The sequence below is a fragment of the Pholcus phalangioides genome, unplaced genomic scaffold, assembly GCF_987345545.1.
Source record: "Pholcus phalangioides strain wild (caught in Gottingen) unplaced genomic scaffold, Ppha-v1.0 ptg000039l_1, whole genome shotgun sequence".
Taxonomy (NCBI): domain Eukaryota; kingdom Metazoa; phylum Arthropoda; class Arachnida; order Araneae; family Pholcidae; genus Pholcus; species Pholcus phalangioides.
Genome location: NW_028301625.1, coordinates 18,194,746 through 18,208,110, shown reverse-complemented (window position 1 = coordinate 18,208,110; position 13,365 = coordinate 18,194,746). Strand labels below are relative to the sequence as shown.

General features: G+C 34.6%; 1 protein-coding gene across 4 annotated transcripts in view; it reads left to right on the top strand.

Annotated features, from left to right (window-relative positions):
• The window catches only part of LOC149065643 (adenylyl cyclase-associated protein 1-like), a 37,101-nt gene extending 27,507 nt beyond the window's left edge, over positions 1–9,594 (top strand). For 3 of the 4 annotated variants that reach the window (XM_089253443.1, XM_089253444.1, XM_089253445.1), the window contains exons 11-13: positions 3,667–3,749; positions 4,499–4,642; positions 9,333–9,594. In XM_089253443.1, coding sequence (XP_089109569.1) covers positions 3,667–3,749; positions 4,499–4,642; positions 9,333–9,413 — 308 coding nt within the window. In that variant the 3' untranslated portion in view covers positions 9,414–9,594. Of the gene's footprint in view, positions 1–3,666; positions 3,750–4,498; positions 4,643–7,784 lie in introns of all 4 variants that reach the window. The other variant, XM_089253446.1, reaches the window with a different exon arrangement.
• Positions 9,595–13,365: the final 3,771 nt, after the last annotated feature.

Sequence of the window (13,365 nt, the reverse complement as noted above, 5' to 3'; positions counted from 1 at the left end):
GTCAAGAACAGAGCCTTGAGGGACTCCATTAATAGCTTTTATAATATCGCTATATTTATCACCACATTTTACAAGTTGGTATCTGTTATGAAGGCAAGATCGTAAAAGTTGAAGAGGTACACCTCTTATACCACAGAAACTAAATTTTTCAATCAAGATTTCATGAGAGATGCTATCCAAAGCTTTTCTAATATCCAAGAAAATAGCAACTGTTTTGTAAGATTTATCAATATTCAGGGTTTGTACGGTGATTAAAAACTCATTAATTTTCATTTCCTTTTTAAGGCCCTTAAAAACTCCTTAAAATCCTTCCAGCTGTTCCTCCAAAAAAGTCTGCTTTTCCCCTAGCCTAAAATATTTCCTGCTAAGGTTGATGAAGAGTAGTACTTGATGCTGAAAGAAAGTCCCTGGAAAAATATAAAACAAGGCGTGTGTCGGGGTAGGGGCGAGATTTCTTTATAGGAATTTCAAGGTCACCCTGTAGCGGGTGGGAACAGCTTTGCCAACGACCAGCACAGCTAAGAGATTAACAGCACTTGATTGGTTGGACTACAGTGGCCACACCCGCTTTTGATATGCTGAGAAAAACGGGAAAAGATTGTTGCGCTGTCAAAAAAATTAATAAAATTTAAATAAAGAAGTTGGCTAAGTTCTAACTATATCATTTCTGCCAGAAAATGATTCTACCACCAGTGGTGGGAACTTTGTACCAAGATTAACATCTTGCTCCTGTAGTATATTTTCGTATTTTTTGCTTCGGTGCTTGTTTTCTTTTTTTTTTTGGAAACTCCTCGAAATACTTTTATACCTACCTTGTATGTACCTTAGGCCGGCATTACACTGTAAAAGTTTTAGAAAAGTTCTTTTATAAAACTTAAAAAATGCAACCAATAAGATCATCGGTTGCATTTGCTTTAATGTAACCAATGCGCTTATTGGTTGTATTTTTCGAGTTTGATAAAAGAACTCTTATCAAAATTTTACAGTGTAATGCCAGCCTCTTAGGCCAGGATTACACTATAAAAGTTTGATAAAATCCCTTTTATAAGACTGAAATCCAACCAATAAAGTTCATAGATTACATTTGTGCAAATGCAACTGATAATTTTATTGGTTGAGTTTTAAAAAACTTAGTGTAATCTCGGCCTTATACATATAGAGCAGTCTGTCTTAACCGCCCGGCCCTGATATCATTCACACCGGGCTACAAGTGATTAGCCGTTTCATTTTTCCTCATTCAGTTTCCTTTGGTAGTGTGTTTGACCAGACCTGCACAAAAATGAATGAAATCGGGCAGCTGGCTTGAAAAGGTTGAGAACCACTGCCTTAGAGAAGAAAGAGAAATATTTATATTTCTCCTCTATAGCGTGTACAATGATGCTCTCAGCGTATTAAATCCCCAGATTTTCGGAAAAGGGCATAAAAAATTTTGTTTTCGCGTGTCATGAAACAATTCTTTCCTCAGGGAGCGTGTTTTATTCCTTCGTACTTCAACACCACCCCTTCATCCCATCTTCCATAGTCGCACTTAGAATTATCCGGGAAAATAATTTTGAAGAATAATTTTACTCTCTAAAATTTTAAGGGGAGGTATTTAAAAAATTTTAATACATTAAAATTTTATTTTTTCAAGCGGTATTTTATCTTGTGAAGAAAAAAAAAGTTATGTAAAATTTGAAAGAGCACTTTCAGTTCTCTACAAAATTTGGAAGATTGAAATTGAATTTAGATGCGTATTGAATTTTCCCAGCAAGTTCTGGCTCTCGATTTTGTTCCTGAAAATCGGATTGTAACCGCAGCTCCTTATTCAAATTATCAGGCTTTTTATCATGAAACCCTGATCATATCCTTAATCCTACAGCTGAAGATAGTTTACGTGTGATGGTCCAGTGTTTCTCAACAACCAACAGTGATTACCGTTTTCAAAAAAAGAAAAAAAAGTCGCGACTGCAAGCAGCAGAAATTACTGTGGTCGATTGTCATGGCATCAAATTCCGATGTTTCATGGAAAAAAAATTCATTTCACGAATAAGAGCTAGTCTGCCAAATTATGAGTTAATTTATAATTTTTTTTGCTGTAAAACTTATAAGTTATGAAGTTTGCCATGACTCCTTAATTTTTATTTAGGAAATTTTGTATGAACCCTGATATTAGTATAGACAGTTGAAATAAAAATCTAGAAGAGCAGAGGTAGAAATCCATGTTTGGGGGAGTAAAAGTTAGATTTAAGTAGGGAAGAGAGTCAGGATTTTATTATGGTTTCAAACAGCTTGGAAACAGATTAAGGATTAAAATAGGTCTGTAGTTATTGAGGGCGTTAGAATCACCAGATTTATAAATTGGAATAATTGATGCAATTTTCAAACTATCCGGGAAAACACCTTCTGAAATGCAAGAATTGATAAGAGTAGACAAAGTGCCAAAAAGGAGAATTTTTAAAAGAGTTTGGAATGCCAAAGGAAGCAGAAGTAGGTAATTTTCAAATAATTTGAAGGATTTCGTGAGGGTTAGTAGGTGAGAAAAAATAGAATTTCGATTATGGGAAAGAATTTGAAATCAAAAGGGATAAAACACAATTAGAATGAGATAATTTTAATTCACATTTCGTAAATATATTAGCTAGTAGAAGAGTATAGGTTTGTTTCAGAAGGCAATAGAAATAAGGGACCAGGAAAATGCTCCCCAGATCGTGATTCTACCGCTACCTGCTTGAACAGTTGTCACGTAGCGTGCTGGATCCATGGCTGTGCACCACACATGAATACTGCAATAAACGTCATGGAGAAAAAATCTTGACTCTCATCAGACCAGACTACCTTCTTTCATTCATCAAGTGGCCGTCCAATTTAGACGTTCTGTAGCCCACAAAAGTAGTTTTCTTTGGTTTTGCACAGGAAGCAAAGGGAATTTTGTTGGTCACCGGTTATTAAAACCAATCTGTTTTAAGATCAATCTTGTAGAATGTACGGATATGCTTTTCGATAATTTTTGGTTGTATTGCGCTGTAGCTCTTTTGCTGTGCAAAATGCGTGTCAGTTGCCTGGCACCTTTTGTTCACAAGCGATTTCCGCCCACAGTTTTGTCTTAGCTACCATTCTTTGAAGACTCAAGGTAATGTGGTATGAATAAAGGCAAGAAGGATAGCGGCTTAGGGGGAGATACTGGAATCGTCACTTCTGGCACCCACAATCATCCCGTGTTCAGGTACTCAAATATCTTATTCTTTTCACATGAAAAGGCAAATTTCAACATTAACTGTTGCTTCTGACCAGGAGAGAGCTTTTTTATCAATAAATCTGGTTTATTCCTTCAGTGCACGTGCTACATGGATGAGTCAAAGTTTGAGTAAGGGGTGTTCCTAATTTTTTAGCCACTGGATGTCTACAATAAACTATAGGTCCCAATCTAATTAGACTATGTGCAGAAAATTATTGGTGCCTCAAATGGAAAAAATTCTTACCATGCTGTCGTAAAAGATGTAGTTAGTATGACATGCAGCCAAATCCTGCTGGAATATCGTATCTTATCGAAGATGTACAGAAAGAAGTTAATGTTGCAAAAGATTTGAGCTTTAATGTTAATATCCAAGGTAAACTAGAAATATGGATGATATTCATCAAAATTATCATTAATCTTTTATGTTTGTTTTATGGTTCTTTTTCCAGATTCATGTGAAGACCTGCACATTTTCTTCGACGATGTTGTTGCCTCGGTCGAGATTATAAATTGCAAGAATGTCAAGGCTCAGGTAAAATGATTTTTTTTTTCATTTGTTTCTTATACATTATATTACCCTGCATAATTTTTTGTTTTTATGTAATAAGATTTTAATTATGAAATATGCTCACCAAGCTGCTGTTTTTTGTTTTACATTCGCCACTATGTTTTGTCTGTGCTCTGTAATGCAGTCAGTAAAAGAAATTGACTTATTCTTACACATTCTATTCAGACAGCATTTTCTTCTAATGCACATTGCTATCTGGCGATATGCGTCGTTTCCGACTGCAAACCTCTAATCTTACCGGTCGCGCTGATAGTTGAATTGATGAGACAGGCTGCTTGTCATTCACACACACACACACACACCACCACTCAATGATGTTCTCGACTTTTTGCTGTTTTGAGTCCACTATTGCTATGCATCGCAGCAGAAGCTTAAATCGTGAACAGAGTTTTTTGCTTGAGTGGCATGGTAATAAGATGCTTCACCATGAAGGTCACGGTCCTGGGTTGAAACCCAAGGGAGGATATAGATATTTTCCCTAACGAACTTTGGAGGCAACCACCAATAGACAGCACTTTCATTTCTAACCCATCTCATTAATTGCAATATTGCTATATAGCCAGAGTTGATGTTTGAAGTAGTAATAAGAGTTTTAGAAATGTTACACCTACTCGTGTAAAATTTAATGCAGGTGTCTGCATAATCATACAGATTATGTAAGTGGGGATTTGTGGATGTATATCTTAACTTCTAACATGTTTTTTCTTTTACAGTCTGTTGGTAAAATGCCTACTCTCTCAGTCAGCAAAACTGAGAATGTGCAAATGTATTTGAATATCAAATGCATGGACGTGCAGATAGTCACTGAGAAATCGTCCGAAGTCAACATTTTGGTGCCAACAAAAGATGATGATTTTGTGAGTTAATAATTTTATTACAATGCTTGGTTTTCATTTTTTTTTTTTTTTTTACTTTAGCTGTTGGTTCCAAATTTCATCGTTCAGCAGCAATCGCTTGAACATAAATTCAGATTCTAATCAAATAATGTGTAAGTAGAAAGAGAGAAATCTCTAGCTTCATGCAGTTGTCAACAGATAGCGCTAATGCTTTTCCTTTGGCAGCCACTTTAATGTGTGTCAAGATGGCAACTACACAACAGATCATTTTGTGTTTTAAGCTTTTTGAAGTGAGAGTCCGTAACCACTGTTCATCATGCTTTTCGTCGACAATACCCTGGTGTTGAACTTCCTACTGCTCAGAGCATTAGGCGATGGTATAAACAATTCGGAGACACAGGTTGTCTGTGTAAAGGCTGTCCCTATATGTCAAGCAAAAATGTGTAGCGCATCCACTCGCAGTGGATGCAAACATGCTCGCAAAAATTTGGGATGTATTTGGCTACAGTATAGACATATGCTGTGCATCCCAAGGTATACATATTGAGTAACTTTAATTTGGTTTGTAAAAATAACTTTTATTAGCCATGTAATATAAAATTAATCTTAAGTAACTATGTTCAATATTTTTCATAATATACACATTTCAAATCCGGTGGTTCCTTTTGAAACGCCCTGTAGTAAATTCTAGTTCAAACAAATTTATTTTATACCTAAATCGACATTTGAGTGGAGGTGGGTATATACGATTGTATATAGCTTGCATGTTTGTATTTGTACCATTTGTTTCTGCAACTCTTGAAAGGGAGATATGGGAGGAAATAAGAATCTTCCATATAGCATATCTTAAAACATCTATTCCTGGGTAGAGATCTACACCCAAACTAAGCACTTATTTGGAAAAGCAAAATCCTATAAGATGACATTTTCATCAAAATATTTGGATTTATTGGATAACTACAAGTGCAGAAAGATCGGCAAAGTTAAAAATGGAAATGTTGCCATAATTTTTCATCAATTATGCAAACACCCTTCTTTCTACAATCGGTCAACTTCTCGAAAAACTTGTCCATAGCACCAGCTTGCAAAAGAGCCTACAAGAAACCATATCAGTGTTCTGGTTCAGAAGAAATTTTGTCCTTTCTTTGCGATATATCGCTCAAATCTGTCAGTAATTTTCATAGGTTTTGGCAACAGTTTGATTTTTCATTTCACTAATATCTCAGCGATTGAAGCTCACTTATAAATACGGATATCTCCTGTAGATGTCGATCTTGTGGAGTTAACTTCTAATTTTTTCTAAAATCAAAGTGTCAAAATCTGTAGCTGCTGCCAATTCCGAATTTTTGCCAAATATCTACTTTGACAAACGTTGATTTCAGTGATGTATTAGGAACTAAATGCTAAATTTCTTCTGACCCAGAACACTTTAGTTTATTGTAGACTCTTATAAAAACTGGTACAATGCGCAAGTTTTTGGTAAATGTGACAGATTGTAGCTAAAAGGATGTTTGGGTAATTATCAATGAAAAATTTTGGTGCTAGTTCTATTTGGAACTTTGCCAATCTTTCAGCGCTTGTAGTTCACTAATAAATCAATATTTTCATAGAAATATATGATCTTTTAGGATTTTTCCGTTCTTTCCAAATATGTATTCTGTGTGTTGGTCTCTTAGAAGCTTTACAAATGCAGGAATTTTTAGACTTGACATATAGTGGATAATCGATTACGAAAAAAATATAACTCAAACGGTTCGAGATAGGACAAGGTTTATGGAGTGTTTCATGATCCACTTGTGCTCGTTTAACACCCTCTTTCTTTAGAATCACTCTGTATAAGGATATTTTACAGGTTATTCACATAAAAAAATATTTCTGTTTCAAAGTAATTACTTTTGAAAGTCAAGAGATAGTATAACTGATGGGAAGAAGGGGAGGAAAAATGGAGTTAAAAAGAAGAGCATAGTGGAGAAAGAATGCATCCTTTGAGACACAATTTATGAATAAAATCTAGAGTTGTCAACTGCTATAGATTTTTTATAAACTACAAAGTTGTGGAAAATACTCTCAGTATTATAGAAACTGGTTTTAAAAAAAAAATTTGGTTTTTAAGTATACTTTTTTCATAAATTACATTAATCTTTACCATAATGATGAAATAGTATAAGATTGTGAGTTGGAAAGTAGACAAACTTGAGCTTTGCCTGTGTTGGGAAGGCAATCTGCCGTGTCAGGTCAAAACCTGCTGTTTTACTCAATGCCCAAAAACAGCATGTTTACTGTGAAAAGAGGCTAAAAACAGGTGCTGTGGACCTGGTTTTGTTTAAAAGTGCATGGTTGAGCTTGCAGAATTTGTGTTGAAAAGAATGCCTTGTGTGCTATGGGAGTTCTGATATGAATAGTCTATGTGGGATTTAACACTAGAAAGACGAATCGCAGGAGTATACCTAGAAAGAGGATGGGGTCATTTTGATCTCCCCATTGTTTTTTTGTAATTTTCAGATACACAGTAATTTAAAACAATAAGGTGTCATTTTTGAAACATAGTTATAACGAAAAACAAAGGGTGAAACTACCCTTTGTTTTATGTATATTTTGTTTTCATCTAGGTACTCAAAGCATTCTGTTTAAAGTACCCCTCTCTGTGTACTTTTGCCGCACACTGGGTTTTTGCATTGCGTACGAAGAAGTGTTTTATTGTCTTAGCAGTTCCTTCTTACTTGGCATTTGTTTTTTCCTTTACCAATAGGTGTTTTGCATATTATCGTATTTTGAATTGGAGTTTTCAAGTTGAAATACTCGGCAAATAATTGTAATATGTAAGTTCTCGGAAAGTGTTTTTCATGTCACATGCTTGTACAAATTCCAAGCATTTATCGCTGATATATCCAAAATGTTAGAAAATATATGTATTGGCCAGTGACGACTTCAAGTCTTGGTCATGTATAATTGCACCATTTGATCCGTAATGTCGACTCTATATTTAGTTTCATTATAATAGGCAACTGTTTCTGGGGTCTTTTTTTCATTTTTGTTGAAAGTTAAATCAGTATGAAATGGATTCTGAACTAGAAATTTTTTTTTTTACTGATAAGATGCCAGCACGTGATATCAGTTTTGAATACGATCAACAAGTATTGATCTTGTTTTCCTGTTTTTGCAGTTGGTGGAACCCAACGGCGGTCTTTTCAAAGGTTTCCAACCAAGATTGTCGAAATTGATTTAAAAAATGGACATAATCACAGCGATGTAAAATAATTGTTACGTATAGACCTTTTCCTAGATATTGTTTGACTCGTCGATATACATGTTCTTGGACATTTAGATTTGCTGGTCTGGTGTTATTTGCTCGAGTGTAAGGAAATCTGTTTAGAATATATTTGGAGACAAATTTTCATGAATTTAAAAATTTTTTTGAAACAATTGTGTCATTAGTTTGGGGCCCTCTATTTTTTCCCAAACAATGACCACAATTAATTCAGGGGAAGTTTTTGCACCATATGTGTCTCTAGCGTGCATATCATTGCATGTAGTTCAGGCAAAGAAACTGACGGAAGTTTCATTTTTAGACAAGCTTCAGCTTCATTTTATCACTGAAAATATGGGCCACAAACTTGAAACACAATTTCATTTAATATTTTGATACATAAAAGTTGGTTCTTGATTTTCTCTATATATTTTGCGATTGTTAGACGTTCTAAAATATAGGAAGGTTTCGCGATTACCCATATCCTCCTATCTGCTGTAGTTTCTTCACCAGCGATAGAATAATATTGGGGTACACGATAGAAATCATGTGGCTTCAACAAGGTATATTTTCTCACAATTTTACGTTTCTTGTTTCTCAAAGTTTTATTTTGTACCAACAGATGCACAGTTATCTACTTTCATAATCACTGTTTTTAATCTTTGCAACTCTTGGAGTATTTCTTCTGCAGCAAATATAAGTTTTCTCGCCATTTCTAAACTGTTTGGAATGATTACATATGCTCATATTTTCTATGTCCCAGGACTATTTATCAAATAATATGGAAAGACTGCTTGACAAAAACCAAAAATTACATACCTGCTGATGGACACTTGCAGATAAGAATGAGGGGTAAATAAAGGTTACACGGAAAGTCAAACATAACTTTCAACCCTTACTTAGAAACAGTTGTGACGAAAATGTGTACTGTATGATGTGTTAGGAAGGGTGTCAATAATGCCCTTCTGTCTTTTCTAACAACGAAGATATAAGCAGATACCTTTCTTGGTATTATTCACTTGTATCTTCACTGTTAAACAAGATAATGAAAAAGTTGTATACAAAAACGTAATTCAGGAAAAGCTGAGAAATTCCAGGTTGTTCAGAGATATAAGCTTAAACAGTGTGTAAAGTCAAAGATCCCTGTCCATCTTTCTAGTGTTAAGATTGGTTAGATGCTGTATATATGGTCTACCCATTGGAATTCATGGTACAGAGCTTGAAAAAGGGAATGTAATTCCAATTGAAATTTTTTTTTTTTTACCATTAATTTAATCTTTAACGTTGATATGTAAAATTGTATATAAAATAAATGTTTATTGTTACTAACAATCTGTAAGCTAAGGTTTGTATTACTGACATCTTTTTACAAGAATTTGAGTATATGCTGACAAATTTTTCTATATGTATTGGATAATTATTTAAAGTTTATAGACATTGAGATTTTGTATATATATGTTATAGATTGAGCAGTCTGTTCCTGAGCAGTTCATGACCACTATTGTTGATGGAAATTTGCAATCCACTGCTATAATAAAGAAATGAGTGTTTGGAACAGTTATATTGCTCAAATTTGATAACTCGTATCTGTATTGATTATAAAGTTTTGGTACATAAGTGTTACGAGAGTATGGTGTATGTGCTTCTGCTAATTATTGTCTAAAAGTGTGATTTGCTATTATTTGATGTAAGTGAACTTTCAATAAAAGATTTTTGTTCAGTTTGACCTATAGTTTTTTTCAGCTATATTGTATAGTATACAGTGAAAGAAATGTTCTGAATTACAGTACTTATAAAAATCTAATATGCCTGCTATCTGCAAAAAAAGCTTTCAAATAAGAAATTAGCTTGTATTTGCACCTAGTTGGAAAGTCAACCGTCATTGTATGTCAAATGTAAAGGGTCATAACCCCAGGTAGGGTTACATTGATCCAAATTTAATACTTATTAGACACTTTATGCTCAACTTTCAAACAAAGTAATGTGACTATTGTGCTGGACTAGTATAGTGAAGATTCCAGTTCAGACACAGTAATGGTTGCTTGAAGTTGATTTGTGGCATGAATGTTGGAGCTAACTTATATAACAGGAAATTTTTTTAAATATGGAACACAGATGACAGTACTATCAAGAAAGAATAATCATTGAAAAAGATGGTAGACATGTAACCAAAGATCATTTACATCTTAGTCTACATTTGTTTCCCGTATCCTCTCTCAGTATGTTTCTACCTATATATATACTACATGTCAATTTTTCTTAACTGTGGATCAAATCATTCTTTGACATCTTCACACCACTTTACCAACTGATAATTAGAAAATATATCCCCTTTTTCAAATTGACGCTGTGGGTATCTTCCAATAAGCCTTGAGTGGAAAGACTAGAAGAAACAATAGTTCAATAGAATCAAGTCATATAGTCCTATATAAACAGAGTCCACAATTAAAAGACCCATTTTGAAGTAGCCTACAGACTAAACCAGTCATCAGAAAATTGTGAAATTTGGTGGACAACTTCATGAAGTGATGGGGATTTGTTTCAGAGGGAAAACTTAGTTTCACATGTTGCCATGAGAGGGCATTTAACGTTGATTACGGTTAGTCAAGATGTAAATTTTTATGATGTCATGCAACAGCTGTTTTAAACTCTAGAAACATTCGCAGAGATCTTGTTTCTCAATGAGTTTGTTGCTCAAAATGACGATAAGTTTACGAGATCAAGCTTTCTTGGTCAAATTGTTTTACCAAAACAGCAATTCTGCAGTAACTGCTCTACTGAAATATCAGACTTGGAAGAATATTCAAAAAGATCTAATGAATTTTAAATCCTTCGGACTACAATAATAAAATTTGAAACCATAGGATCATTGGCTGTTTGTCCTGGAAGCGGAAGAAACCCCCATTTCTATAGACACAGTACAGGAGGTTTTGCTTCAAACCTCCAGTGAGGAGAACCTTTGACCAGTGTCAGGCGTGTAGCACAGGTATTAGATAGGTCACGTTCAATTGTACATAAAATCATGTGCAATATCCTCCGATATTATCAATACAAACTTTCACTTGTGCAGTGATTGCTTCCACATGATTATGTTGCTCGACTCTGGTTCTTTGCAGTTTCTAGCTTGTGTTGACGTCGATTCAGAATGGCCTCGAAATATCTTTTTGACAGACGAAGTGCATTTTCACTTCGATGGTGCAGTCAATACTCACAACTGCCAAATTTTGGAACCAGAAAATCTGCATGCTATTGCAGAGGTTCTGCTGCATTCACAAAAGTGACAATATGGTATGGATTTACTGCATCATTTATTCTCAGTCCCTACTTCCACGAGAAGTTATGTTCTGCAGGTCCAGTGACATGTTCAATAACTGGGAAGCAATATGCATTGCTGTTACAGAACGAAATTGTTCTGGCTCTACAAGAACGTCACTGCCTTGCAAACCAGTGCCATCTTAGGGCACAGCCTGGGGACCTCAGAAAAATGAGAAGTGGTTAAATTTTTTTGAAAATTGGCCAGGTTGGGCCTCAGAAAGATCCCTTAGCCCAGGGGCCCAAACCTTATGCAAGACAGCTCTTCCACACATTGCAGTGTGTGTTAAGAATGTTATTAAAACACATTTTACAGAAGAATAGAGAAGTCCGGCTGATGACACAATCCATGGCATCCCTGGACCTTAATCCATGCAATTTTTGGCTTTGGGGGCATTTAAAATGTCTGGTGTAAGTTGTGACAATCCAAGAACCTTACCTGATCTTAAAAGCATCATTTCATGCCACATGCGGAACATTTCCCCACACACACTTCGGTCAGTTGTAGAACATGCCATCTTGCGATTTCACATGGTATCTGAAAATGGTGGCCATCATGTAGAACATGTTTTGTTGCAGTAACAATTGTCAAAGTGTTTAAAAATTGTTAAAATTGTAAATGTTTGCCTAAATGTGTCATTTCTTAATAAAACACCCTCAGGTGGTGACATACAACTATTTTTTCCTTGAAAAACAAATCCCCATCACTTCATGAAGCTCTCCACAAAATGTTACAATTTTCTGATGACTGGTTTCACCTGTAGGTTACTTTAAAATAGGGTCTTAATTATGGATGCCCTGTATTCAACAAATAAATTGAATCTGGGATTGCCAGTTGTCTCCACAAGTTTAATAAATTTTACATTTTTACTGGTGATTTGTGCATATTATCCAAGCTGGTTAGTAAATTTTATAAATATAATAATATTTACTGGTCTTTTATCTCAAAATCAATTGGGATTAATGCTAGATGTCATTAGATGTTTTTGTATACATGCCACGCATATGCAACAAAAATATGTGTGAAAACCTTCATATGGATAGCAGATGACACCATCCTCTGATACAGTTTTGTCCATCTGAGGCCACGACAATAGTTTTATCACCTTTGGACAAGCGACTAAAACTGATATTGACCCCTAAAATTTATTAATGTGTGGATAGTCAATAGGAGTGTAGGAAGGCAGTGTAAAATTTCTGGATTTTATATCCACGTATCTATGAATAACAAAGACAGTAACTATGTCCTGGGAAAGTTGAAAAATATATATTTTTGACCTGTTTGTTTAATAAAAAATATGTGTCGCCTAAAAATTGCCAAGTGCTGCTTTAAACCCATATTTATTGTTGGAGAAAGCTTCAACATTTTTTTCAATGCCTTCTATTAATGTCCTGCAGATTTTTGACTTGCAATAAAAGGCCGTTACTTGACTACTACTTCCTGCTACCAGCAAAGGAAGCCTATGTAGTCCAGCTAATAGCATGGATGCTGTAGACATATATATTTTAGGCCCTGGATTACACTATAAAAAAGTTTTGTATAAGTGTTTTTATAAAACTTGAAAAATATAATAAGCTGATTGGTTGCATTTGCTTGAATGTAACCAATCAGTTTATAGGTTGTATTCTCAAGTTTTATAAAATAACTTTTAAAAAACTTTTATAGTGCAATCCCTGTGAAGTAATTGTGCATAAAGTTCTCAATAATGGCAGCTGCAAGCTCAATCGTGCAAAATTGCATATTTAATTCATTTTTGAACAATGGTTTCCCGTTTTCATTCCAGTATGATCTAGGGAGAGAAACAGTGATTTGTGAAAACAATGCTACAGAAACTTCAAAGTGTGGGAAATTAAATTGTGTTAGGCTGGGATTGCACTATAAAAATTTGATCTTTTACAAAACTTCAAGAAAAACACCCAATAAGCCTATTGGATATATTCACTCAAATGTAACTGATGCGCTTATTGGTTGCATACAAGTTTCGTAAAATAACTTTTATACTGTAATCTTGGCCTTAGATGACTAAAATATTAGCTTTGAATTTAGTAAATTTCCTTGATACTTACTCTCAAAATAAAAAACTTGGAGTAAAAATTATACCATTCAATTTTTTTAGCAAGTGCAAAATTTCTGATTTGGATTCCTTTTTTGCAAAAGAGAATCAAATTTGTTAGATATGAAAGT